This window comes from Eriocheir sinensis, chromosome 13 (genome assembly GCF_024679095.1).
Source record: "Eriocheir sinensis breed Jianghai 21 chromosome 13, ASM2467909v1, whole genome shotgun sequence".
Lineage (NCBI taxonomy): Eukaryota > Metazoa > Arthropoda > Malacostraca > Decapoda > Varunidae > Eriocheir > Eriocheir sinensis.
In genome coordinates this window covers 20,836,055-20,862,433 of record NC_066521.1, presented here as the reverse complement: position 1 = coordinate 20,862,433, position 26,379 = coordinate 20,836,055, and the positions used below count along the sequence as shown (strand labels likewise).

The 26,379-nt window shown below is 44.6% G+C and overlaps 2 protein-coding genes across 5 annotated transcripts in view; both read left to right on the top strand.

Annotated features, from left to right (window-relative positions):
* Positions 1–1,739: 1,739 nt before the first annotated feature.
* On the top strand, positions 1,740–19,205 carry LOC126998176 (uncharacterized). Of its 4 annotated transcripts, none has more exons than XM_050859621.1 (30): positions 1,740–2,690; positions 6,169–6,353; positions 6,662–6,769; positions 6,900–7,049; positions 7,137–7,307; positions 7,626–7,712; positions 7,925–8,120; positions 8,437–8,536; positions 8,775–8,937; positions 9,257–9,374; positions 9,883–10,007; positions 10,479–10,624; positions 10,810–10,830; positions 11,480–11,604; positions 12,101–12,246; positions 12,388–12,537; positions 12,654–12,761; positions 13,127–13,276; positions 13,679–13,849; positions 14,088–14,174; positions 14,304–14,499; positions 14,748–14,852; positions 15,063–15,229; positions 15,399–15,516; positions 15,749–15,873; positions 16,080–16,219; positions 16,543–16,682; positions 16,794–16,939; positions 17,240–17,312; positions 18,236–19,205. In XM_050859621.1, exons 2-30 carry the CDS (start codon positions 6,174–6,176, stop codon positions 18,310–18,312), a joined length of 3,789 nt encoding a protein of 1,262 aa, XP_050715578.1. In that variant the 5' UTR covers positions 1,740–2,690; positions 6,169–6,173; the 3' UTR covers positions 18,313–19,205. The 4 variants fall into 4 exon arrangements, with proteins under 4 accessions (XP_050715578.1, XP_050715577.1, XP_050715576.1 ...); XM_050859620.1 differs by having other exon boundaries at positions 1,741–2,708; XM_050859619.1 differs by lacking the exon at positions 1,740–2,690 and adding an exon at positions 4,147–4,268.
* A 138-nt stretch (positions 19,206–19,343) lies between these two features.
* Positions 19,344–26,379, top strand: part of LOC126997815 (uncharacterized) — an 18,787-nt gene continuing 11,751 nt past the window's right edge. The window contains exons 1-16 of the mRNA XM_050859027.1: positions 19,344–20,706; positions 21,069–21,259; positions 21,461–21,568; positions 21,724–21,873; positions 22,049–22,219; positions 22,565–22,651; positions 23,100–23,295; positions 23,473–23,577; positions 23,826–23,992; positions 24,241–24,358; positions 24,713–24,837; positions 25,006–25,151; positions 25,345–25,365; positions 25,636–25,775; positions 25,892–26,037; positions 26,201–26,264. Coding sequence (XP_050714984.1) covers positions 21,074–21,259; positions 21,461–21,568; positions 21,724–21,873; positions 22,049–22,219; positions 22,565–22,651; positions 23,100–23,295; positions 23,473–23,577; positions 23,826–23,992; positions 24,241–24,358; positions 24,713–24,837; positions 25,006–25,151; positions 25,345–25,365; positions 25,636–25,775; positions 25,892–26,037; positions 26,201–26,264 — 1,930 coding nt within the window. The 5' untranslated portion in view covers positions 19,344–20,706; positions 21,069–21,073. The remainder of the gene's footprint in view (positions 20,707–21,068; positions 21,260–21,460; positions 21,569–21,723; positions 21,874–22,048; positions 22,220–22,564; positions 22,652–23,099; positions 23,296–23,472; positions 23,578–23,825; positions 23,993–24,240; positions 24,359–24,712; positions 24,838–25,005; positions 25,152–25,344; positions 25,366–25,635; positions 25,776–25,891; positions 26,038–26,200; positions 26,265–26,379) is intronic.

Below are 26,379 nucleotides of genomic sequence, written 5' to 3'. Positions count from 1 at the left end.
ATCAGTGACTACTGTGGAACGTTAACGAGGCAGTAAGTGGTCTGAAACAAGGGATACTAATTACCATCACTAAACAAACAAATGGGCTGATATAAGGGACACACCACCACCCCCACTATCATTTAAGTAGACAGTGGTGTAAAACAAGGGACACTGATTACCACCACTATTAGTTAAGTTAGCAAATAGTCTGAAACAAAGGATACCGATCACCACTCACCTTGTCCAATGATCCGTATCTTGATGTCCTCGGAATTTCCTTGAGTTCCACGCGACACCAGGCTTTCCTCAGCCATGACCTGGTTCCTGCCGGGTCTTTGGGGCAACGCATCTGAGCAACAGCAAACACCGACGAAGCTCTGTCCTCCCGTCCCTCCGCCGCGCCAGCCCCTTCAACACCACTGGGCTGCGGTGACGGGCCGTTAACCAATGGGGGCGCCGCTGCTGCTCCTTCAGACTAGTTGTTTAGCTCCCTCTCATCAAGGTAGGGGATGCAGGAGGGAGGGGGAGTCCTGAAAAATGAACGTGAAGGTGTAGTTACTAGTTAGTAATAAGTATACATACCAATTGATGCCTCACTGGGTTTCCTTGAGGTTCCAGACAATTAGATAACGAGTCACTTTGCTGGTTCACTGTTTCACTTGCTGCTGCTGCTGTTTTTACTTACTACTACTACTACTACATTTTTTTTTACGGTAAATGCACAAAGCCAATACAGAAACTGAAAAAAAGCCCCGCACATCACTTCTTTCACAAACAAAGGACAGGCCTTAACGAAATGATCATATTAGGTTGGGGGAGTGTCTTGATAGTTCCCTCTTTCGTGCGTTTAGGGTCATAGGAAACTGTAAGTGCTTGATCCTATGAAGTGTGTGAATGGCGGGTTCTCAGAGGTAACAATGATATACGCCTGGGACATTAGGAGTGTTATGAGTTAAGTCAGGTCCTGTCGCTAAGTCCGCGCCGGTAGGTAATTGTACCGGCTGCTTCAATTTGAAATGTTTTGCTTTATACCGTACAATATATTTAATACTTTAGCAACTAAAGGCTTTCAAATACATAGACTGTTCATGGCAGAATTTCGCCCACTTCTAGATATTACTTTTTGATATCAGTGATTTAACATATCAATCTTAATTAAATGAATTATATTATATTCTTTATTGGATGTTCCATGTCACCGAGCTGTCGTGCCGCAAAGCCACATCCACCAATAGACTTTTTTTTTTTTTTTTTTTTTTTTACCGCCGCGACACAAAATCAACAACGCTCTCTCCGTCCTGCCGCAATGACTCATGGAATACCGCCTATGGGGCCAGCCTAGGGCCAGGAAGCGCCTCCCATGGGCCGAGGCCTGTGTATCCTGTGTTTATTTCCGCCACCGCCAGCCATTCAGCTGGAGGGCTTTCTCCTGACGTGCCTCGACACGGCAGTACAACGTTCCGCGCAAAGGAAGTGCGTAGCCTACTTCCTGCCCTTTGTCATGAACTAGCTCCTAACACGCCCACAACGGGGAGAATCTCTGCTTACTGAATTACTGGTTTACGTAAGGATGACTTGTCGGAAGGTTCTTCCACACGTGAGTGAATGCAGGACTCGTGGCGGCAGTAGTCACGGAAGGAAGGGCAGGGCGCGGGCAGCGTACGGCACGCGTCCGAAGGTAGCGAGTCGATGCCTGGAACATGAAACCATCATTTCAGTCCCCGTTAGTGGCGGGTGGTTCAGTAAGTGAAACGATGGGTCTGTTTGCTATACTGTTCAAAGGAAAGTGGCCTGGCTGATATATAAACAGAGTAGTATCTAGAGATGGAACAAACTAAGTTGTATTATGAATGCGATGTGCAAACTCGTTAAAAAGTTTGAATTAGAGGACGAATAGAGTCATGGAAAGGAAGGTGTATAGATAATAACTAGTCTTCGGAAGCTGCCGCGTGTAGGCCGACTGACTGCCTGCCTGACTACCTTGCGGATCCTTGAATATATAATTAACCATAACAAGGACAGTACTATTCGTGGCTGCCGGGGCAAACTGTAATACTGCTGCTTGTTAATTATGTTGCTGCCATATCACTCACCATTCTCATTCTCCTTCACTCCACTAGCATTCCTACACTGCACCTTTCACCCTCGAGGAAACCAGGTAGCCTATGCCGAGCACATGACTTTATGACGGTACGCGAGACCCGCTCCTCTCGTCCCGTGCTATCCTTGGGAAGTTTTCCTGCTCGTCACCATGACCAGCACTCCTGAGTATGGAACTTCCTGTTATCCTCCAGGCCAAACCCTCCTGCTGGGCTAACGGCCGCCAGAGCATTCCCATAATATTACGTCAAGGGCAACAACAAAAGGCTGATCACTGCCACACATGCAAGGCAAATTTGGCAGCCTACATTCGGCCGTGACAAATCACCTCACCCCCTAAACATGACGTAATGATGTACGTAACCAATATGTTGCCTCGTTGAAAGTTTCAGAATGCAACGATATGTGCCAAATGACATCACACTGGAAACTTGAGGGCGGGGCTCCCGGGAACACGGCAACGGCAGCAGCGGCGGCGTAAAGACCACCCGAGGCCCGCCGAGACCCCCGACACTGTGTCGCATGCAGTGCTGTGAGGTGGTGCCGTGCTCGAGCCTCGCGCCTTGCACAGAGTGTAGCGTCAATCAAAGGGCCTAGGAAGCACTCTGGTTAGTGCCGACGTCCAGGTAAAGAAGGCTGAGCGAAGCAAGACGTGCCGCTTAAGTTATTATAAATTACATAATACTATTGGAAAAAAGATATATTATATTTTGTGCGATATGTTCAGTAACTCTTCGTTTGCACACCTGAGACTGCAATGCGGGTCAAACATCCTTATAGGTTCTCGTGCTAAGTTCAGACGACCGTTGTCTATAGTGACTATATTGCATCATCATTACCATTATCATTAATTATTAGTAGTATAGCTATTATTGTTATTATCATCATCATATGGAAGTATCTTAAGTTTCGGGTCCGAGGGGAGGCCGATGAGGTTGTGGAAGTCGAGGAGGAGGCTGTGAGGGTTAATGGAACGGTGGTGGAGGTCAAGGAGGTTGTGGAGGTTCAGAAATAGGTGGCGGAAGTCGAAAAATAGGTTGTGGAAGTCAAGGAGGAAATTGTGGAGATCGAGGAGGTGGTAAAGGTGGTAACGGTGGTGGAGGTCGAGGAGGAGATTGTGAGGGTTAGGGAAACGGTGGTGGAGGTTGAGGAGGAGATTGTGACGGTTGAGGGACAGGAGTTGGAGGTCGAGAAAGAGGTGATGGAGGCCGATCGAGGAGAGGTTGAGGAGGAGCTGAAGGCGGTGGAGAAGCTGAACAAAGGTAAAACTCCTGCACCCAATACAAATAACGCAATGGTTCTTTAGGGACGAGTGACCAATATAATAAGTGATCAATTATAAAGTGTAGAGAGCTTGTCCGTGTGGCTCATATAGTCAGTGAAGGCGCTCGAAAACAGGCGATTGGTGAGTCTTCGAGTGTCACCAACCACCGATACAACTTTGTGAGGGCGAGAAAGTAAATGAGAAAAATAAGAAAACAATAAAAATCCTCAAAAGCCAAACTAAAAAAAATTAAAATCGTGTTAATTAATGAGGTAAGTGAAGTATGATGCTGATTGGAGGCTGTTCAATATTATATGGTATCGCTCTCCCCTCTCAGAAGCGTAGGTAACCAAAGTTTGAAGTTATCCTCAAGTTATGGTCAACAGTAGGCCTATTGTGAGATCTTACCTTGATAGTGTCGTGTATATTTGCCTGTGCAGAGGAAAACGACAAAGCCCCAGCCTCGCCCCCCCATCCTTTCTTCATCCTTCCCCAGGCGACGGGCTGAAACGATAACACCAAACATTTCTTTCATCTTCACATCTTTCCCTTCATCTTCCTAACTTTTGCTTCCTATTCCCATCATTCCCCGGGTAAAGGAATGAAACAATAACATAACACCAAACATAATTTTCAACACGGAGGATAAATCGACAAGTTATGTACCGAGTTGTTACTATTACAATCATTCTTGGGTTCTAGAGGTGCACGGGTAAGCTACTCGTCAAGCGGTCTCGGTGTTTGGTTGTCACGGCATTCGTTCTGACCATGGGTGGATGGAGATGGAGAATGATGACTGTGTGTGTGTGTGTGTGTGTGTGTGACGAAGGTTCTGGCCGTGTCCTAAGCAGTGGTTACAGGAGTGTTAGCAAGCTGTTACCGTGTGAACATCATCAAAAGCCAAGACAATTAAGGAGAGCAGGTGAATCATGGGCTGTGAGACTGTAACTAACTATAGCTAACGGGGGGGGGGGGGGGGGGGCATACACCAGGAGGAGCGTCCCTTCACTCACACGCCGGCTCCACCCCAGACAGTCAACCCGGGCAAGTCTCCCCGCAGGCCGCAGCTGCCCTTCCCCAATGTCAATATAAGAAATGTCGGGACACGCGGATCTTGGGGAGTGAGTATGAGGGAGGGATGGGAGGTATACTATAGCTGTGACGTATCATGGAGTAGCGATGACAGAAAATGGATGAAGTAATGCTTGAGCAAAGACTACAGTAAAATGTCAACTTTTAATGTTTATTTAGTTCTTGCATTAAATTTTTGTTACCACACTCAATGTAATGTTATAGGTTGATTTTTTTTAGTGTGAAGGCTTGGTAATAGGTTAATTTTCATGACGATCAAGAATCGATCGCTTTAACAATTCGTTTATGAAAAGTTAGGATGGAAAACTGGTTTAATGATAGACTTATATGGTTTCCTTGCTCTTCACATGGGTTTCATAATTCAGTAGCCTAAACATGAGGATAAGGTAGGACATCTACTACTACAACAATTATAGTTATAAAAGTCTTTGGGCCCACTCATTTATTACTACCATAGGCGGCGGGGGAGGGTGGCTTTAAGGGCTCTTTCATCAGAAGCCCCAGATATTTTTTTAAGGTTTTAAGGTGTCAAGATATATTTGTTTTACTTAATTCATTATACAGTAACTTGATTCTAGTCTACTTCTAGTCTAGTTCTATCATAAACCAATTTTGTCATAATACCAAAGTCCCTTAAGTCCCCAGAAGTCACTATCTATGGGGTTGTTTTTATTTATTTTTTTCCAGCGGAGCATACACCCGGACCCCTCCCCTTTGTCAAACAGGGTCCGATGTCTACAATGTCTGGCATCAGACAGGCTATATTAGTGACATCACTGTCATCGTAAATCTGTAATTTTGCATATATATATATATATATATATATATATATATATATATATATATATATATATATATATATATATATATATATATATATATATATATATATATAACTGCACAAGTGTTGGGCATGGTGTCGATGGGGAGAAGTATCGCGATGGCGAGCGGACACGACCGTGACTTGAGCAACTGAGCTCTCAGCTCCGTGTAGGTACCCCAGAATACGTCATGCGGGGGAAGGGACGGTTTTACTCAGAGTGTCCCGACATGTTACTATATAGACATTGCCCTTCCCATTCGTACTTTTGCATTGGAGACGAAGCGGTTGTGGAGCGAGGAGCAAGATCGAGTTGGGTGCGTGATGAGCTGAGGTGGAGATAATCTGTGATGCCCAGATGACCAGTGTGTGTGCTGGAACCTGTCATTAAACGAAGAATTGTGTTATTGTGCCTTTTCTTGTGCCCCGCCTTGTGTCCGGCGTCCCCCTCCTCGGTGTTCTGGGCCGCTGTCGATGTCTGTGGTCCTTGGGAGTTGTTAAGGGTTCACGACTGTGATTTCAGCGCGCCGCCTGCCTGCCTGGTGCTGGTGTGTTGTGGGGGTGGCGTAACGATAGAGACAAACTGCTGCGTGCTTTCATCAGGTTCCGTGTTTGTTGGCCTTTGAGAACTATTACTCGTTAAGAAACAAACGAAAAATTCTTATGAGCCACGGGGGAGGGGAGGGGGAGAAAGTAATCTTCTTCCATGGGTGGGAATCGAACCGCAACCTGCCAGATATGAAACCACCGATTAAACCCTTTGGCCAAAAATGGTACTCCAAACCAGGTGCGTGGGCCTTGGTGGCTTTCCGTGTCGCCGGCTCACTACACTGTCTTGCTCCTTCACGCCCTGACACTCCTGAAGCTCTCCTCCGCCCCAGCCTGAGCCACTACTTGTACATACTTCCAGGACTCATGGCGGCGGTGCTGTGGGTGGTGGCGGTGGCGGCGGCTGTGGGGGGAAGCGGCGTCTGTGCCCAGATGACGAGTGACCTGCCGCCCGTGACCCACAGCCACAGGATTGTGCTGGATCAGGACGGCGTCTTCGTCATGCTATGGACGCCCCGCGACGACGCCATCGACATGGAGCTTCAGGTGAGTCGTGGCGGGCGCCAGCGACTTGCTTCAGGAGGAAGTGGCGGCTATGGCTGTAGGGAGCTTCTGGGTACACACACCACATTCCATGTAGAGCTAAATACCTTGAACAACCTCTGGCATTCCCGGGAAACTTATAAACGCCTGCCACTCTGCCTGCTGCAGTTCTCTTGACCTCCCTGAAAACACTGTCTTCTGCTTATTGAGCCTCCAACAATGTTCGACGTTTCCAGGAACAATTTTTGCCCAAGTGGTCTTGGGAGCAGTTTTCTTGGCTTCCTAAGGTGTTGTCTTGTTTCCATCCCCAGGTGGGCGCCAAGGGCTACGTGGGTCTGGGCTTCTCTCCAAATGGCGGCATGAAGGGCGCGGACATCGTGCTGGGCTGGGTGGACGTTGCCGGGAAGGTGTTCCTGCACGTGAGTCACTTGTCTCTGTGTCCTGTCATTATGTACGTCCTGTTCCACACTAAAATGCCCAAAGTGATCCCAGGGTGAACAGCAATTCAAACCATAGTTATGAGGTGCTCAGTAACAGGTCTGCCCGCAGGACTGCTATGCAGAGGGCAACTGGGCCCCTAAGGTGGATGCGTCCCAGGACGTGAAGCTGCTGGGCGGATACCAGAACGACACCCACACGGTGCTCAGGTTTTCGCGGCCCTGGCAGACACTGGATACCAAGAATGACTTCATGTTGGGCGTAAGTCCTGCTCTTCGCTGTACACCCTTCCCCACACATTCACACACACAAGAACACACACATTTACTCTTCCCCTCTACTCTGTAGGATGACACGGTGCGGGTCATCTGGGCCTACAGCAACAATGACCCACCCAGCAAGGCTAACCTCAACTACCACGAGGCACGAGGGACCAAGAGCCTCTACCTGAAGTCGCCCCAGTTTGTGATGCCACCAATGGGCCCTGATGTCAAGACCTTGGACCTCATGGCATCCAATGTTAGTGACTCTGCATGGGATTTATGGCAGGCTACTAAATACCATCATCATCACAACGCTCTAATGCTATTACAATATCATTTACTTCTAAAGAGTTTGAATAAATAATTTAGTAATTGCACAAAGTTATCTTCAAACACTATAAATAAAATTCCCTGCTCCACTAACGGGCTGGGGCCGTCCAACTTTACGAGACCCCTCAAGAGAGCCTATCGGCGCTACAGGCAACAAACAAAAAATAAGATAATAAATAAATAAACGTTAACTGTGATTGCCATTGATCTTAACACGTACTTAATGTTAAAAAATATGTTTCAGGTGAGTCTGCCAGACGACTTGGACACTCTGTACTGGTGCAAGCTGCTCAAGATGCCGAACATCACCACCAAGCACCACATCATTGGCGTGAGTAGCCGGCATGCTGCCTGAAACTGATGAGAACTTAACATTAATGCTCGCTTTCCAACAAACACAGCCAAGGTTGATGCATGAAAAAAAGTCAATCTCTATGTGACTATCAAAACCCTAAAATTAGTGTATGGTGTTCCCTCCCTCTCATAGCTCCCTTAGGTCTTTCCAGTGTTTCCATTCCTTCACGTCATTTTCCTTGCGTACAGTACATCCCGCTGGCTCAGAAGGAGAACCTGGAGCACTTTCACCATGCCGTCATATACGAGTGCATGCTGCCAGACGGAGAGCGCCATTACGAGAAGTGGGTGGATTGGGAAGGTTTCCAGTGCCATACCCCGAACATGCCGCCCTCGTGGAGGCTCTGCAACTCCCCGATCGTTGCGTGGGCGATAGGCGGCGAGGGTGAGTTTCCGTGTGTGTGTGTGTGTGTATGTAACTTCATGCTGTTCCTAACACTGCTTTTTTTCTGACAAATTTTCACGTGATGTAACTTGCCATTTACTTCGACATTTTAAATACGTATATACCACTATTTTTTTACCAGTAAGTTCAGCGCAAGCATAAGAATTATTTAAGTGTATATATTTTTGGACTAAGACAATTAATATATTTGTTGAAGTTTTTACAATTGATCGTACATAGAAACTTAACATGGATGACTAAAGTGTAGTTGAAATGTAAGCTGTTGTCAATAAAATATCTATCTATCTATCCACAGGCGAGATGTTCCCCGAGCACGTGGGTTTCCCAATGGGCGAGGCTGACACAACGTACTTCATGATGGAGATTCATTATGATAACCCCAACCTCAAGAAAGGAAAGTATATGCACTCTTCACCCTTTCCTTGGTCAACATAGCAAGTCGCCTACACCCATGACTAACATATCAGCGAATCTCTATCCGGAAATGATCTCTTCTGGCCAGTCATTTTTATTTACTTGTATAGTAGTGCTGAGCGGGCTTCTGTTTTCCCATCATTTTTACCCTTGAGCTCTTTTTCTACTGTATAAAAAAAAAGGGGGGGTATCTTGCTGACACCCGACTCCCCCAACAGGCGTGGTTGACAGCTCTGGGATTCGCTTGTTCTACACGGATCAGCTGCGTCAACACGATGCTGGGACGATCCTTTTCGGCCACTCTGTATCTCCATTACACATCATCCCACCCGCCCAGAAGTGGCTCACCGCGGGCTACTGTGACGCCTCCTGCACGAGACAGGTACTGAGTGACACGTTCTGGTACATGAAGAGTGGACTGTAGAGGCTCTCTGACTCATTGGTTAATGCATTGAAATCAAGTGGGTGAAAACTAACTGAATGATGATAATAATAATGATAAGAAGAAGAGGGAGAAGAAAAAGGAGGAGGGAAAGAAAAAGGGGAAGTAGAAAAAGTAGAAAAAGAAGAAAATGATGATGATAAACGAGGGGAAAAAAAAGACAAAAATAAAACACTAATCACACCAGTATACCGACAACCGTAATTTCAAGAGTCAATACTAATATCCTACTAACACTGCCATTCACTCTCGTCCCCAGCACCTTCCGGCAGAGGGGATCACACTCTTCCAGGGGCTGCTACACGCACACTTGCTGGGGACGGCCATCAGCCTCCGACACGGCCGCGACGGTGAAGAGCTGCCGCCAGTCATGGAAGGTGAGATGTGACCGCACCTTCGAGAGCATTTCCTTTCTTTTCCTTTATTGCTGCAGGGATGTTCAAATTTCTTCTCCGTACCCTTTGCTGCCTTTCGTGTCCCTTTCTTTCTCCATGTATCTTCCGTTGTTTATTTATCCATTTTTTTCCTGTTTTTTGGGGCTGCGTGGATGTTCTAATTTTTGTCCCCTTATCTGCCCATCTTTTTTTTCTCTCCATGTCTTCCGTTTTTCCCTCCACTTTTATTTTCTTCCTTTCCATTCCCTACTTTCTCCATCTATCTTAGTTTTTTCTCTCCACTCTGTTCTTAATCTCCTTTCCATGCACTCCCTCCTCCTTCTATCTTACGTCTTTCTCTCCACTTTGTTCATTTCTTCATTTATTTCATTCCCTTCCACTCCCTCCTGGTTCCACGGGCTCTGTTTTGCCAGCCATTGTGTGTGTGTGTGTGTGTGTGTGTGTGTGTGTGTGTGTGTGTGTGTGTGTGTAACTCTCTAGTCCTCACCAGACATGAACTATGACTTCAACTACCAAAACACAAGAATCCTGAGGGAGGAGGTGACCGTGCTCCCCGGCGACACCTTCATCGTGGACTGTGCCTACGACTCCTCAAACCGCACCACCACCACCTTCGTGAGTCACCCTAGGAGCTCCTCAGGCCTCAGATTTGCATTTTTTTTTTACAGCAAAGAAAGCAACAAAAAGATGTAAAAAAAAAAAAAAAAAAAAAAGCCCACCCCCAAAAAAAAGCCCACTATTTAGACTATTCCTTGCATGCCATCATAAGGAGACCCAAAACTAAACCCTGCGGAACCCCCTCGTGCCACAACCCAGTTTGATTTCGTTCCGTTAAGCTTTGCCGTGGTCTAATGTGGCTTTGCACCTCGAGCACCATCTGTCTATTCCTTGATATATTATTTTCACATCCGTTCTGGTGAAAATGCTTTACTGAAGTCAATTTGCTATAACAATTAACATTATTACTATGCATTTTGGGGGAAATTCGCAAATAGCGAACCTGCGAATACGGGGAGAGGTGTATTGTTTTTTTTTTTGTTTTTTCATACCCCTTGCCTGCACCTGACCTAAGCCATGCACCTCCAGGGCGGCCTCGGTACCAACGAGGAAATGTGCGTCGTCTTCATGTCCTACTACCCTCGCGTAGACCTCTCCTACTGTCTGTCCCAGCCTGATCCCAACACTGTCATGGATGTTCTCGGCATTGAGGAGGCTTCCAACATTAAAAACATGTAAGAATACAGAGACGTGACTTCATATGCATTGCAGTAAAATAATGTGATGACAATTAGTATTAATGATTAGGCTCTCCTCAGTAAGACTGATTTTCAGCTTCCATGAATTGCTAATACAAGACACCATAACTTGAACACTTTTTCAGAGCCATCTTACTCACATCATATTTTTTTCTTTTCAGTAATGAATGGACAACACCAAAGTAAGTTTCTTCTGAACGTAAGTAAAATATCCAGTGATGTGACCACGAGTGTTATCCTGCTATGCTGCCACGAGATCTTGTCATGATATTCTGTTCACAACTCACAGTCCTGTATTCTCACACACTTTCAGCTCCCACAAGTTATTTCCCAAGGCCACAAAGGAGATTAATTGGGTTCTCATGAGTGTGTTTTACATTCATGGTGCAGAAGCCTTGTTAAACTATCACTAGTCAAACCATTTCAAATAGTCTGTTTGGGCGTTTGATTCCACAGGTCCTTTCCTCCACACATCCCCAACACCTATCCTTTCCTCTCAAGTGTTAGCTGTAGGTAACATATAAGAGGGAAAAATAGGTGTTGGGACAGTGTGGCAGAGCAGAGGGGAGGAAAGGAACCATGGAATAGAATGCCCAAATGGACTATTTGAAATGGTTTGACTATAGGCTTACAAAACTACCCATGGAAATACCTACAAACTCTACGAAAGTCTTGTAAAATGTGTGTGTGTGTGTGTCTCGAAATGTTTGAGGATTTGGACCTTGTAATACTGGTGAAGCTGTCTCGTAAATCCCTTGATAGTAATGAAGCTGAAATAATTTATGAGACTGATTCATGTTTTACTCAACCTCATCTTCTACTTGACCTCAGGGGATTCAATGAAGAAGAAGAGAGTCAACTGCTAGAGAAGGTTATGAGTGGCAATTTCTCAGCCGAAGCCACACCCACAATTATTGCCTACATCCTGAATGGTATCAACATCACAGCACCTTCTGGTATGTGAATGCAAGCAACCCATTATGAGACCTCAGCAATAGACACTTGTCACACCTTCCTAACTGAACTTCAGAAGCTGGCAACAAAAGTACACATGCATGGCAGAGTATGGTACACCTTTGGATAGCACTAAAAATATAATCACATATGAAACAAACCCTAAATCTGCTAATATACTCTAGAAGCCCAAGATGAATCAGTTTAATGGAAGACAGAATATAGATGATGATTATGGAGTTACCTGACTGAGATCTTTCAGTATTTTCACATAATATTGTTGGTTAGTGTGTGCTCAGGCTTAGTGGGAGAGTGACCAGGAGCAGCATCTCGGGAGCAAGTGGCCAGACTTTTCCTATATATGGTTCTGCCTGACCCAACCAAGCATATAAGTGATCATGTTATATTGTTCCTGATGGTGGGATGGCAGCCACCTCAACCCTCCTACTCATGCACAGCCGCTTCAAAAAGTCTCACCGCTTCTTCCTTGGCCCTCAGAATTCTTCAACAGATCCCTGTACAACATTCTGCAGGACAGAGCAACATGGGATGACCAAGGAATGACTAATGCCCTTCAGCAAGCTGTGTTGGAGGGAAATCACAACTCAGTCTGCTACCTCCGGAGTCAAGGAAAACTCACCATAGTAAGTCAGAACATTAAGTCTCCTGGGTTTTCATCTTGGAAAATGCCATAACTGGTGGCAGAACTAATCACCACCTTGCCCAGAATAAAAGTAAAGAATATCTGTATGAAGCAATAAAGAAAACCAAAACTTCTTTCTCAGAGTGACACCGTCTTTACTGCTCCAAGCCTCAAGCCACTGCCAAAGTCACTTCCTGTCGTCAGCTTCATGCACAGTGCTGTGCTGGACCAGCAAGGCAGTGTTGTAATGCTGTGGTCACCCAGAGAGGAAGACATAGTGTTTGAAATTCAGGTGAGGAGAAAAAAATATCAGTGGAAGATATGCATTACTGCAAGAAAGGATTTGCCAATTAAAGTATCACGACAGATTTCCTTCCACAAAAACACAGCGCAATTTTCCACCAACAGGCAGGCGCCAAGGGCTACGTGGGTCTGGGCTTCTCCCCGAATGGCGGCATGAAGGGCGCGGACATTGTGCTGGGTTGGGTGGACGCTGCCGGGGAGGTGTTCCTGCATGTGAGTCACTTGTTCCTGTGTTTCCCATGAGGGATGAGTTTCTGTATTCAGATGCTGTGTCTTCCCCTCCTATAGTCTGCTCAGCTGAGGGTGACAACAGCCCAGAACACTGCCATCAGGTACTCATTCCAAGGCTGAGCTGATGGGGAGTGCCATCCCATCTGGAGAACATTCTCACCAAAACCTTGTAAAATTACCATTCCCTTTCATCATCGCTTTTGAGTTTATGATATCTATTCCCTTATCATGAAAAAATTGACCTGATAAACAGTAGCTGCATACACCATCCTTCTATCCTGAGGTGGACCACTCCCCTTTAATTCCTTTTACAAATCAACCACTGTTTACTTCTCATCATCCCACAGGACACATACGCAGACGGCAACATGGCCCCGAAGGTTGATGCATCACAGGACGTGACGCTGCTGGGTGGCTACCAGAATGACACCCACACCGTCATCAGGTTCTCGCGGCCCTGGAACACCTGTGATGAAGGCCAGGATGTTCTCCTCTCAGTAAGTACTATGGATATGCTACTGGACCACAAGCCTTACATAGAGGTGCCACCCACCTTGGGCACCACTGGGGAGACCGTGAATTAAATTTACTTTAATGGCTGTCCCCATGAATGAAATATACTTTAATGATTGTTCCAAATTGTGTTCAAAGGAGCAACATAACAACATAACAAACGACTTGAACTCTTTCAAGAGCAGGGTATCAGGACACCTCTCCTTCCGAAATTGATCTTTCATTCGGCCACCTCTTTTAATTCTTTTTGGGAGCAGCGAGTAGCGGGCGTTTTTTTTTTTTTTTTTTTTTTTTTTTTTTGTGTGTGTGTGTGTGTGTGTAAAAAAAAAAAAAAAAATACTAGTGACATCAAACAGTCTATGACAGGAGCGACACCTTCTCGGCAGGATGACACTGTGCGGGTCATCTGGGCCTACAGCAACACTGACCCGGCCAGCGAGACTGACCTCAAGTACCACGCAGCACGAGGGACCAAGAGCCTCTACTTGAAGTCGCCCCAGTTGGTGATGCCCCAAATGGGCCCTGATGTCAAGACCTGGGACTTCCTATCACCTAATGTTAGTGACTCCTCCTCCTGTCTGCAGCATGGTGCTCATGACTGATTTCTTTGAACCTCCAAGTGTTGGTTTAGCAGTGCCATCAGCAGGAGCAGGATTCATTGCAGTAGTCATCATTAAAATCCAGTTTCATTATTCTGTTAGTCTCTTGTGTTGACTTCAACATTATAACTACAAGCATCGGCAATTGCCACTAAATATATTGCAGATTATCAGCTGTTTTAATATTACACTTCAGGTGAGCTTGCCAGACAACCTGGACACTCTGTACTGGTGCAAGATCTTTAAGATGCCGCCCACGCCAGTCAAGAGCCACATGATTGGGGTGAGTAAGAGTTGTGACCATTGGAAATTCAATAAGATCACTTAGAGATGGAAAGTATCAGGACTAGATTAAAAATTTGAAATATGAAGAATAAGTACCGTACATGTAAGTCATTTCCATTTTCTGCAGTATGTTCCAGTAGTTCAACAAGAGAACGCCGAGCACGTGCACCATGTCCTCTTCTATGAGTGTTACGTGCCTGACAGCGACACCCATTTTGAGAAGTGGGTGAGCTGGGAGGGGACGCAGTGCTACAGTGCCAACATGCCCAACTCCTGGAACTACTGCAAGTCGGTTGTTATTGCCTGGGGAGTGGGTGGAGAGGGTTAGTGTTTGACAAGGTTGCATGTTCTTTTCCCAAAATCAACTTGAGAGGGCCACAGGAAACTCAAGCTCCCTCTTGGTCAGTCGAACAATCTCTGTCTGACACTCACACATATACCTGTCTGACACACACACATATACCTGTCATGATTTGTTTAGTATCTTGTACATTCATTCATAATAATTCAAGCATATACTAATACATTCAACAGTGGTGCTTGAGTCCCTTACTCTCCTCCTTCTGTTCAGGGGAAATGTTCCCAGAGCACACGGGTACTCCCATGGGCGAGGAACACGGCGGAGCTACGTACTTCATGATGGAGATGCACTACGACAACCCAAACCTGAGGCAGGGTAGGTGATTGTATTTAGCCCAGTTCTGATACAATATTAAACATGTATGGTATCTTTCTAAACCATCATCAATAAAGCAAAAGGGTGAAGCATCAGAGTTAAGTTAGACAGATTATGAGCATAAGTTTTGCTGAATACTTGACAGCTTCCATCACACATATTGCAAGATGATGGCCATTAGCACTTTTGACATGAATGATGTTTCCACAGGAGTGGTGGACTCTTCTGGTATAAGAATTTTCTACACTGAAAACCTTCGTGAGTATGATTCTGGGACGCTGATGTTTGGTCAGCATGTCTTTCCCTCCATCATCATCCCTCCGGGTCAGCCACGGTTCCTCGCAGCAGGCTTCTGTGACACCACTTGCACTCAGCAGGTGAGTCTACCCCTTCTGGCAGCACAGCCACCATAACCAGGCACTCTTGAGTAAGCACTGACCACTGGGATGCTTTTGGTTACAGGGAATCTTTGAACACTAAAATATGAGATGCTACAAAAACAATAACCCAGACAGAATGTATCTGCTAATGCTGATTCTTTGCCAGATGCTCCCCAAGGAGGGTGTGAAGATATTCCAAGGAGTGCTGCATTCCCACCTGCTGGGGACCTCCCTTTTCTTGAGGCACATCCGTGATGGACAAGAGCTGCCGGTAATCATGAAGGGTGAGTCTGCAGGGGCTGCACTTCCAGGCGTCTTCTCTCTTGGCACCTCTGAGCACTTACGCCTCATTGTGAATATTTGTTATCTGTTACTGTTTTCACGTCTCCACTAAATTAACGTGACCATGATAGGTTTCACCTGTGAAGTCCTTTCAATATTTTGAAAAACTGTAATCCATGCACATGACAGGATGAACACAGAGGATAGTAATCAATACTGTTGCCTTCCCCCCAGACACAAGTTATGACTTCAACTACCAGAGCACCAGAGTTTTCCAAGAGGAGGTGACGGTGCTGCCGGGTGACATCCTCATCACAGAGTGCTACTACGACTCCTCCAACCGAAGCAAGCCCACCTTTGTGAGTCCTGAGCCCTGGTGTGCTAACATGCTTCTTGATTCTACATATACATCTTGTTATTTGAATTGCCGTTAGTCTTGAAAACACTTTTTTTGTTTATTTGCTTATACTGCTATACTAACTACCTAAATTAACTAAATACTGCTCTAGTTGTACACTAATATACTGTCACTGATCTCTGCTCACTGTGACACACCATCCACCAGGCTGGCTTGGGCACCGAGGAGGAGATGTGCCTTGCCTTCCTGAACTACTACCCTCGTGTGGACCTCTTTTCATGTCTCTCTCAGCCAACACTGATGAGTGCCATCGGTGCACTGGGTGTGAGGGTTGAGAGGGGAGAAGGGTGAGCATATGTTTTCTCTTGTCTGGCCAATGACTCCCTGAGATATGCACACAATCCAATTACAGGTTAAGATCATTCTCATGCTACGAAGCCAAGTTTGTGCCACTTCGGTGTTTGTCATTAAAATGTTTTCATATCCAGTGTATGATACTCATTACTAACTGCACTACTACATACTGTCAAAGAGTTCTAGAGATTTGCATCACCCCAAAAATTACATTATTTTTATGAATAATGAACAACTCTATTTAGATACGAAACATATGTAAGGATTCACTTGATAGCAATACAAGATTGATCCATTGTTACTTGACTGTCTCCAGAGCCTTCAAACCAAAGCCTCCTGATGAGCAGACAAACAAAGAGATGGATGAGAGGTTACTGAGTGAGGATTTCAACCAAGAGCTGAAGCCTGTAAAGTTCAATTACCTGTACAAGGCAATGAGGGCCACAGCTCCTGACAGTGAGTGGACAGCTTGAAGGATTTCTTGTCACAAAGCCTCTGAACTAGACACACTGCATCCATAAATGTCTCGTTACACCCTTGTTCCTTAGCGTTGGTATCTTCTTGCAGGGTTTGTCAATATGTCCGTTTATGACGTCCTGCACGACGAGACAACATGGCAGGATCCCACCGTGACAGACTCCCTTCAGAGGATGGAAACAAATGGTGTTCATCTCACCGAATGTAGAAAGCGTGATGCCAACTCAATGATATCGGTGAGCAAGAGATCAGTGTTCAGAATATGTATGTTTTTTTACGGCAATGGACGCAGCTTGAGGGCAAAACGTACAGAAAAACAGCCTCCTATATAGCAATGTTCCCAAAAAACAAGCCACAAGAAGATATCTTTTTGTGTTAGATTCCACTGAAGAGATATATAGATACTAGTGGCCTATAGTTGCACAAAGGCTCCTCAGTTCTGCTTTTGATCAATGTGTTGCAATTACTGCGCATAAAAACTCAATTCCACTGCCTCACTAATAACTGCTTTCTCTTTCTCTCCATACCCCTCCCAGGTGAGAAAGATGGTCCCTTACCCAACTTTCAGAACCCTGAGGCCACAGCCTGACCAGTGCCTAGACTCCCAAGGTGGGTACTCAATGTGTATGTGTGTGCTGCCCAAGATGGGATGGGATGCTGAGACGGGTGGGAAGAAGAGTGCAATGTTTACTTCCTTGTATGCTTGTAATATCTCACCACAATACAGTCATACCTCAGTTATGAGCTTAATTCATTCCAGAATTTTGCTCGTAAAACAAAGCTGTAAATGTATTGCTGAAAACACAAAGATCGCACACTAGAGCACAAGTGTAAGCGTACAGCAGCGTGCTGGTCCTATCTCTGCGAGTGTACAACACGGACTGAGACCCCATTCCCATTGTTTTCTGTTCTGAGCGCTCTTGTCTTGCGGCAAACAAAGGGAACCCACGCTCGCATCTTCAACTTCTAAGAACAGGATGCTCGTACACCAAGTCACCGCTCATAAACCAAGGCATTTCTAGTGATTTTTTTTTTTTTTCTCATAATCAAAACACTCGTAAAGTAAGGCACTCATACACTGAGGTATTACTGTACCTACTTCTTTACACTGGCCTGTCACCATGCCATGAAGTGTATAAGCCACAGTGTGTGTGTTTTCAGGCTCATTCTTTGCAGGCCAGAAGAGTCTCTCATTCATTATTTCATCAGTATACAATACATGAAGTCTCCCCATTAAACAAATCTTAGTCAACGAGTCAAGAAATTCTCTTTTTCTCTTATCTTTGTTTACTGACCTCAAGTTACCTACTCATTGCTCAGTTCTGTCAGCAAATAATTTTCATGACTTTATATCTGTCATCCAATAATTCTTAGAACTGACTTAACAAGGAAAATTCACTGAATAAAAAATAAAATTAAACTATGACACTGTGACAGGTTAAAGCATGTTAGAGCATGTATTGCTGCAACACTGAATGACCCATTATGACTTTTTATCATTTACATGTACCTTAACTTTCTTTTTTTCACAGGTGTAAATTCTAGAACCCGCCTTTGTCCAGCCTTCTTCCCATTCTGCAAGAACACAAAGAGACGGCCTTTCTACTAGAGGGCCTGATCTATGCCCAAGCTCCACCACTTTCTCCTAGTTGCTGAGCCCCTCTACACCAGACTTCACAATACTGTATATCAAATAAGTACAATGTAATGATCAGTCCTTGAGATTATTGTTGGTATTATAAGACACTTTCAGTTCTCACACAGCTATTTCTAAATGTCAAAGAGGGGGTCAGTCGGGTTCTAATGAGTGTTTCTTTAGGTTCATTGTACAGAAGAAGGGTCAAACTACCAACAGGGTAATAAAATTACTCCTGGAAATGCCCACAACTCTATGAAAGCCTTGTCAAATTTATGTTCTTGAGCAACGAAATGTTTTAAAATATACCCTATGCCTCAAAATCAGTCTGGATAATATATATAATAAAAAATATAGTATAGTTCATGAATTACATGATATTAAACAAAACCCTTGAGCCATCTCCTTTGCTGTAAAAAAAAAGTCCTAAAATAAGCCTAAAGAAAGCTATGAATGAGTGTGTGGAGTGTGTCTGTGAGCCTAAAGCAGTTTGATATGTAAGTAAAGGTTACCTCGTGCACAGGAACACCTAGGACATGAATACCTATACTCACTGATATAAGAACATTTTTAAGTGGAGGATATTTGGATAATGAGGCATATTTAAGCTGTTCAAAAGGATTATAATAAAGCCAACAACTATTTCCATCCAGACTAAGTTGATGTGTATGACTGAATTCACATAACAGCCTTGCCAGACCTTACGGGTGTGTGAAATAATCTGGTTCACCTGAACATGCACAGGAAATGTCACATGCTCTCCACCTCACTATATCTATTAGGTTTAAGTTGATGTTTAAGTTTATAAGTGGAAGTATAAGGAACCACAAAATGTAACACTGAAATAAATGTTGAAGCCTTTGAAATATTATGATTTTACTTTCTTGAGCCACAACTGCTAAACAAAAACATGATCTAGTGATGAACAAAAAGCACAGGAAAGTATGGCTGCTGTAGCTACAAATGGCCAGAAGTAATAGAAATGGTATGGGCGACGGCACTCAGGACAGCAAGCAGTGTGTTGGGATGCTGGACAGTGTGTGGATTATGGGGTGTGTCGGACAACTGTGATAAGTGAAGTTGGCAGCAAGACATGAAATCAAGTGTACGTGGCTTCAATGGATCTCCTACCTGCGTGTGTGTCTGTATGTGCGAGTGTGCGTGCCTGCCTGCCTGCTGCCTATTTATAAGCATAGGAGTGTAAGTGCATGTGTGTGTGTGTGTGTGTGTGTGTGTATAAAAATTACCCTGTGTGAGTAACATTTCTAAGGTGAATCAACAGAGTAAGCTTTTTACATACACTGCACTTGAATAATACGAACATTTTTTTTAATGGAAGAAATAAAATTGGGTCCTTAACCCGCCCACTATGACTGGTATGGATTTGGCTTTCACTGGTACCCTGGTAACTTATACTCCCACGTCTGTCTCTGCTTCTGTGGTGGATAGTGAAGTGTTTCCCATGTGGTATTGGTATGCTGAATATCCCCTCCCAAGGTGCATGACTTTAAATTTTACTTCAATGAATTGTAGCAGCCACTTTTTGTTACATTCCTGTAGCTTGGTGATGTCTTCTTGTAGGAAATCCACTCCCAAGGGATTAAAATGCAAGGTTAATATTTTTTTCAATGATATGACTTTAATTTCTCTATTCCTGTGATAATACTTAACTTCGCCATCATCATCTGTGGTTGTTGTGGTGCAGAAAGGTGGGAGCAGTTACCTTGACTTGTTAGACTTGCTGCTTTTGTAAAGTAAGAAAGAATTTCCAACACTGGAATTCAGGGTTTTTGTAACAATGACTGTCATGCAATGATGACCTCACCTCACGCAGCATAACGTGAGCATTGTAGCTCTTTTGTACATTCTTTTTCCTAATAAAGGCAAGCCAACGTCTGTAAACAATGACAAAGTATATGCCAAAAATTTGTTTAAGGAGACCATTTTTGTCTCTTAGGTCAGCCCCCACACAGCACACCAACCCCTTCATTCCTCACTCTGGTTGGTTAATGAAGAGATGAGGAGAAAAAAATAACAAAACTATCTGGATGTTAGTTGGCCTTGAGTCCTTACCTCAGGGATAAGAACAGCAATCCTGGGAACAAAGAATGAGCAAAATTGCATCCGTGCCTTTGAAGACTCCAAATGTAATTTTCTGCAACAAGTAACACAGACAATGCAACTTGAGGGCGAGGTTTCCCAAGGCAATTGTGACGGAGGAAGCACCGAAAGTAGTGCGGAGAGACTGCCGGGGCCAACACTGCTGTGGCCTCTGTGGCAGTGAGAGGCTGTGTGTGGCAGAGCTCCTTGACTTCCCATACTACTGAACGGCTTTTCCAGCATCTAGGACTCTTGAGCAGAACCCAGGTCAGTGCCATCACCCCAGGAAAGGAATGCTGAGAGACAAGAAACACTACTTGTAAATATGTGTAGTCATCTTAGAATTTACCAGCCATATATTTTCTTGGAAAGCAACTCTTCTACTCTTCACAGAACCTTTACCCGGGCTGTAACGCACAATTTATAGCCAGTTCACTTGCTACCTCTGACTTCATAGAGATCACGAAAAACAAAGAGAATCTTGTGAGGAAAAGATTTGTTTCATGTGAAAAACTTTGTTCTCCTCAAGGCCTTTGATAAACTATGTCTTCATGCAGTCTAAATCTACATCCCACTAATCTCCAGCCTCTTAAAGCCATTTATTTCCACACCGATTTGAATACTTCCAGGACCAATGACAGCAGTGCAGTTGGTGGCAGCGGTGGCTGTTGTGGCCATGGTGGGGGCAGGCAGTGTCTGTGCCCAAGTGCCAAGTGACCTGCCACCCGTGAGCTACCAGCACAGGGTCGTGCTGGACCAGGACAGCCCCTTTGTCATGCTGTGGACACCTGGTGATGATGCCATTGACATAGAGGTTCAGGTGAGTGAGTTGTGGCAGACAGTGAGCACAATGACTGCCTCAAAGCTTCCCAACACGCACAATTAGTCAAATACCTGATTGATGGGTTGGCTGAGTCTTCAAAGCCTTCTGGCACTACCAGGAACATTATTAATTTTTGACAAAGTGGTCTCAGGAGCAGTTTTCTTGGCTTCCTAAGTGTTGTCTTGTTTCCATCCCCAGGTGGGCGCCAAGGGCTACGTGGGTCTGGGCTTCTCCCCAAATGGCGGCATGAAGGGCGCGGACATCGTCCTGGGTTGGGTGGACACTGCCGGGAAGGTGTTCCTGCACGTGAGTCACTTGTTTCTGTGTCCTGTCATTATGTACGTCCTGTTCCACACTCTCAAAGTGCCCAGGATGCTCAGACATAGGTGGATAGAATACTCATAGGGGGACATCAGCTCATACCACTGCTGTGAGGTGCTCAGTGCCAGGTTCTTTCACAGGACCGGTATGCTGAGGGCAACATGGCCCCGAAGGTTGATGTGTCTCAGGACGTGAAGCTGCTGGGCGGCTACCAGAACAACACCCACACGGTGCTCAGGTTCTCGCGGCCCTGGAACACTTGTGATGAGAGCCAAGACTTTGTGCTCACTGTATGTATTATTCAGCATGTTTATTATACCAAGTGTGTAATTATATAAATCTTATGAGGCTCCATGTTCTTACACCCATGTTTTTATATCCATATATTCTATTATGTATCCATGGTAGTAATATTCTTTCTCAGTAGCACTGCTCTCGTGTTGATTAGGAAATGAATCTCGGCAGGATGACACGGTGCGGGTCATCTGGGCCTACAGCAACAGTGACCCGGCCAGCGAGACTGACCTCAACTACCACGCAGCACGAGGGACCAAGAGCCTCTACTTGAAGTCACCCCAGTTCGTGATGCCAGAATTGGGCCCTGATGTCAAGACCTGGGACTTCCTATCACCCAACGTTAGTGGCTCCTTCTCCTGTACTCAGCATGGTGATCATGGCTACTTTTTTTTTTTTTTTTTTTTTTTTTTTTTTTTTTTTAAAGCAAAGGAGACGGCTCAAGGGCAACAAAAAGAGTGCAGAAAAAAAAGCCCGCTGAATTGAGTGTTGATTCAGCAGCGCAATCAGCAGTAGCAGGATTGATTCAGTGCTGCATTGCCTTCCTTGGAATATAATTAAATATCATAACACTGCAAATTTCCTGCAATGCTTCATTAGACATCATATCTTTATAGTTTTTTTAAATGGTGTTTTCAGCTGTGGATAAACTGCATAACATAATTTATTCTCACTGTAACTTCTCAGCTGAGCTTACCAGACAACCTGGACACTCTGTACTGGTGCAAGATCTTCAAGAAGCCGCCCACCCCGGTCAAGAGCCACATGATTGGGGTGAGTAGTTGAGAGCCACAGCCACAACTCATAGGACTCAGAATACATATACAAGAACATTTTAAACAATAATGATCAATCAAGATTTTTTTGGGTATTGTGTAATGCTCCGGAATGTCCTACTAACTCTAACACGATCACTGCATGTAACGAAACACACGAGAACTTAATTCAGACAAGGAAAGGTTTTGCCGGCGCCGGGGATCGAGCCCGCGACCAGCGAGGCGGGAGAGCCACTCCTTAACCAGTCGGCCAAAGAGGTACCCCCCTCGCAGAGTGAGTTATGGGAGGCTCGCCCAACAGGCAAGTTGCTGCACTACATTGTCCATTTCAAGTTCAGTCAGACCATGCAGAAATGCCTCGAAATTATGGAATCGGGGGCAAACCATTAATTGCTGATTAAAAAATAATACACATATGCATACACGTATTTCAATTTTCATTGCAGTTTGTTCCAGTAATTGAAGAAGAGAATGCTGAGCACGTGCATCACATCCTCTTCTACGAGTGTTACGTGCCTGACAGTGACACCCATTTCGAGAAGTGGGTGAGCTTGGAAGGGATGCAGTGCTACAATGCCAACATGCCCACCTCCTGGAAGTACTGCAAGTCGGTTGTTGTCTCGTGGGCAGTGGGTGGAGAGGGTTAGTATTTGACAAGACTGAATGTTCTTTGCCTTAAATGAACTTGAGAGGCTGTGGAAAACTCAAGCCTCCTAATATGTATGACCTTTTTATATACTAATTCATGGAACTCAACAATATAGTGCTCCCTCATTCAAGAGTGGTAGTAGAGTCCTGATGTGTGCGTCTCATCTGCAGGAAAGATGTTCCCAGAGCTCGCAGGTTTCCCCATCGGAGAGGAACACGGAGGAGCTACATACTACATGATGGAGATGCACTACGACAACCCAAACCTACGGCAGGGTGGGCAATTGTGTTCTCTGTTCTCTTGTGGCCAGGCACAAGGTTCTTCGTGTTCATCTTATTATTCATCTGTTCGCCCATTTTAAGCTCATCTTTACCAATCATTTATACTTTAATGTGAGGCCAAATGTTGCTGTTTTATAGAGATGGTGGGAATAAGAAACAGCACAAATACTCAGTGCAATCCTGTCTATTAAACACCTCATATCTATACCTGATATCTCACTAGTACTTGTTGGTTCCCAAAGGAGTGGTGGACTCCTCTGGAATCAGAATATTTTACACTGAAAACCTTCGAGACTATGACGCTGGAATGTTCATGCTGGGCCACAAAGTCTCTGCCTTCCACCTCATTCCTCCGGGCCAGCCAAGGTTCATGACAGGGAGTTTCTGCGACTCCTCCTGCACCCAGCAGGTGAGTGTGCTGCACACTCTGCCAGAAACAGGAGCACATTACTGCACGCTGGGGCAACCACTAGCCACCGGGAAGCTTTTCATTACTGGAAACATTTAAATTTCAAGTAGGTAATAACTTTCTGGAAGGCACATCTTCTGTGGAGGCATTTTCTTGATCACTGGGATCATTTCAACATTTCAGGTTATTATTTTCTGAAAGGCAGGTCTTGTGAAGGGAGGCATTTTTTAATACTGATTCCTTGTCAGGAGTTGCCTGAGGAGGGTGTGAAGATATTCCAGGGAATGCTTCACTCCCACCTGATGGGGACCTCTATGGTCTTAAGGCACATCCGTGATGGCCAAGAGCTGCCAGTCATCATGAAGGGTGAGTGTGCTGGGACAGCACTTACCACAGCTGACATTTTAAGCTTTCTCAGTTTTTCATCACTCTATTTTTATGATTCAGAATTCATGTTACATCTGTGATGTTCCTGGTACATATTACAGTGTTGTCTCCAAGTTTGCGATAAATAGGTCGACATTGTGGATCGCAAATGTTGAAATCGCAAACTTCGAATCATTATTCTTATGGGTAAAATTGAAAACCGTCAACTTCTCATCTGAAATGCCGGACAGAAAAAAAGACAGTACTGTATTTGGTTATGGATTGTGTTTAGTTACCAGACATACCTACCCCAACACTTTGAGTCAAGTAACTTATGATGGTGCTTTCACCCAGACATGCATTATGACTTCAACTACCAGACCACCAGAGTTCTCCAAGAGGAGGTGACGGTGCTGCCGGGAGACACCCTCATCACGGAGTGCTACTACGACTCCTCCAACCGAAGCAATCCCACTTTTGTGAGTCATTTTAGGCTTACAAGTTCCTTGTTTTCTTCATACCAGAATTTTCCTTCATGGCCATATGCAAAGCAAGTGTCTTAGTTTCTTAGAGGGTGCTACACCAGTATATATAGTAATGCTGTAGCTGCTCACGGATTCTTACTATTGCACAACACCATCCCCCAGGGTGGACTGGACACACGGGAGGAGATGTGTCTTGCCATCATGAGTTACTACCCTCGTGTAAAGCTCCACATGTGTCAGTCTCAGCCTGATATGAAAAGTGTCATTACTGCGCTGGGTGTCCAGGAGCTGTACACTGAAGAGAGAATGTAAGTGTGGCCTCTGACTTGTTTGTATTAACTTATTCTGCCAATCTACACACCAACACTATTGTTGAGCTATGGAAGTATACACAGTCAGTTTGCCCTTGTGAATTATAATGCCAGAAGTAGAAAGTTTTAGATCAAAATATTATGTCCTAAGCTCTTGTATGAGATGATGATTTGAAAACTTCTTTTCCAGATTCCAAATGCTCAATCAACAGTAAGTCACTTATAGTATTACATTACATCTGAATAACTAACTGTGAACTAGACTTAAATTCTCTTTTTCCCATTCTCCATCATGCAACACTGCAGTGCACTATATTTTGTAGCTATTCCATAAATTCAAAGGTAACTGAAAGTTATGTGGGCACAGGGCTGTATTTAAGAATTGGTACACAATAAAAAAAAATCTATAAAGAATTATTAAATAAGTATCAGAATACTGTCACACAAGATGGATGTAACTGTACCCTGAATGTTTGTCCAGATTCCTTGAAACACAACCCATAGATGAAGAATCAGAGAGAGTGAGAGCTGAGAAGCTACAGAATGGAGAGCTCAGTCAAGAGCTGAGACCTGTGCAGTTTTCTAACATGTACAAGTTAATGAGGATCGCAGCTCCAGATGGTAAGGGAATGCTGATGAGTATGTTGTTGGACACTACCATACTGAAGGGCCATAATATTATCACATCATAACTAATTACAGCCAGCCTTCATTAATGTTTGAATTCGCTCTTCCAGAATATCTCAACATGTCTGTCTTTAGTCTCCTTCATGATGAGGCAACGTGGCAGAATACCACAGTAATAGATGCACTTCAGAGCCTGCCAACAACTAGTCATTATACCACAGGTTGCAACACACATACAGAAAACAAATCAATAAAGGTGAGTGGAACAGAATACTCCACACATAATCTAACAAAAAAAAATAACTCTCTAACCACTCCCTAAGCCTGATGTGGTGCAATTATAATGAAGAAAAAAAAAATGGCTCATGACAATTATACCTTAGTAATGATAGCCTTATTTCTCTTCACATTCCCCCCAGGATTACAAGCTGGTCCCATATCCATCCTTCACGCCCCGAGCACCAGAGGTTGACCAGTGCCCCAGTTCATAAGGGGGATATTATCTGCCGAACATCATGTGATGGAGGATGGGAAACAAAAGTTGTGATGACATGATATTCAGTAATCTTATGCATGTTTATTGGTAGCTAGGGGAGTA

What these genes read in the sequence shown, in the direction of transcription:
- LOC126998176 (XM_050859621.1), top strand. Translation starts at nt 6,174, where the DNA reads ATGGCGGCGGTGCTGTGGGTGGTGGCGGTGGCGGCGGCTGTGGGGGGA. An exon ending in GCTTCCAACATTAAAAACAT is followed by an intron (nt 10,625 to 10,809) that starts GTAAGAATACAG and finishes TTTTCTTTTCAG; the next exon opens with TAATGAATGGACAACACCAA. An exon ending in ATGCCAACTCAATGATATCG is followed by an intron (nt 16,940 to 17,239) that starts GTGAGCAAGAGA and finishes TACCCCTCCCAG; the next exon opens with GTGAGAAAGATGGTCCCTTA.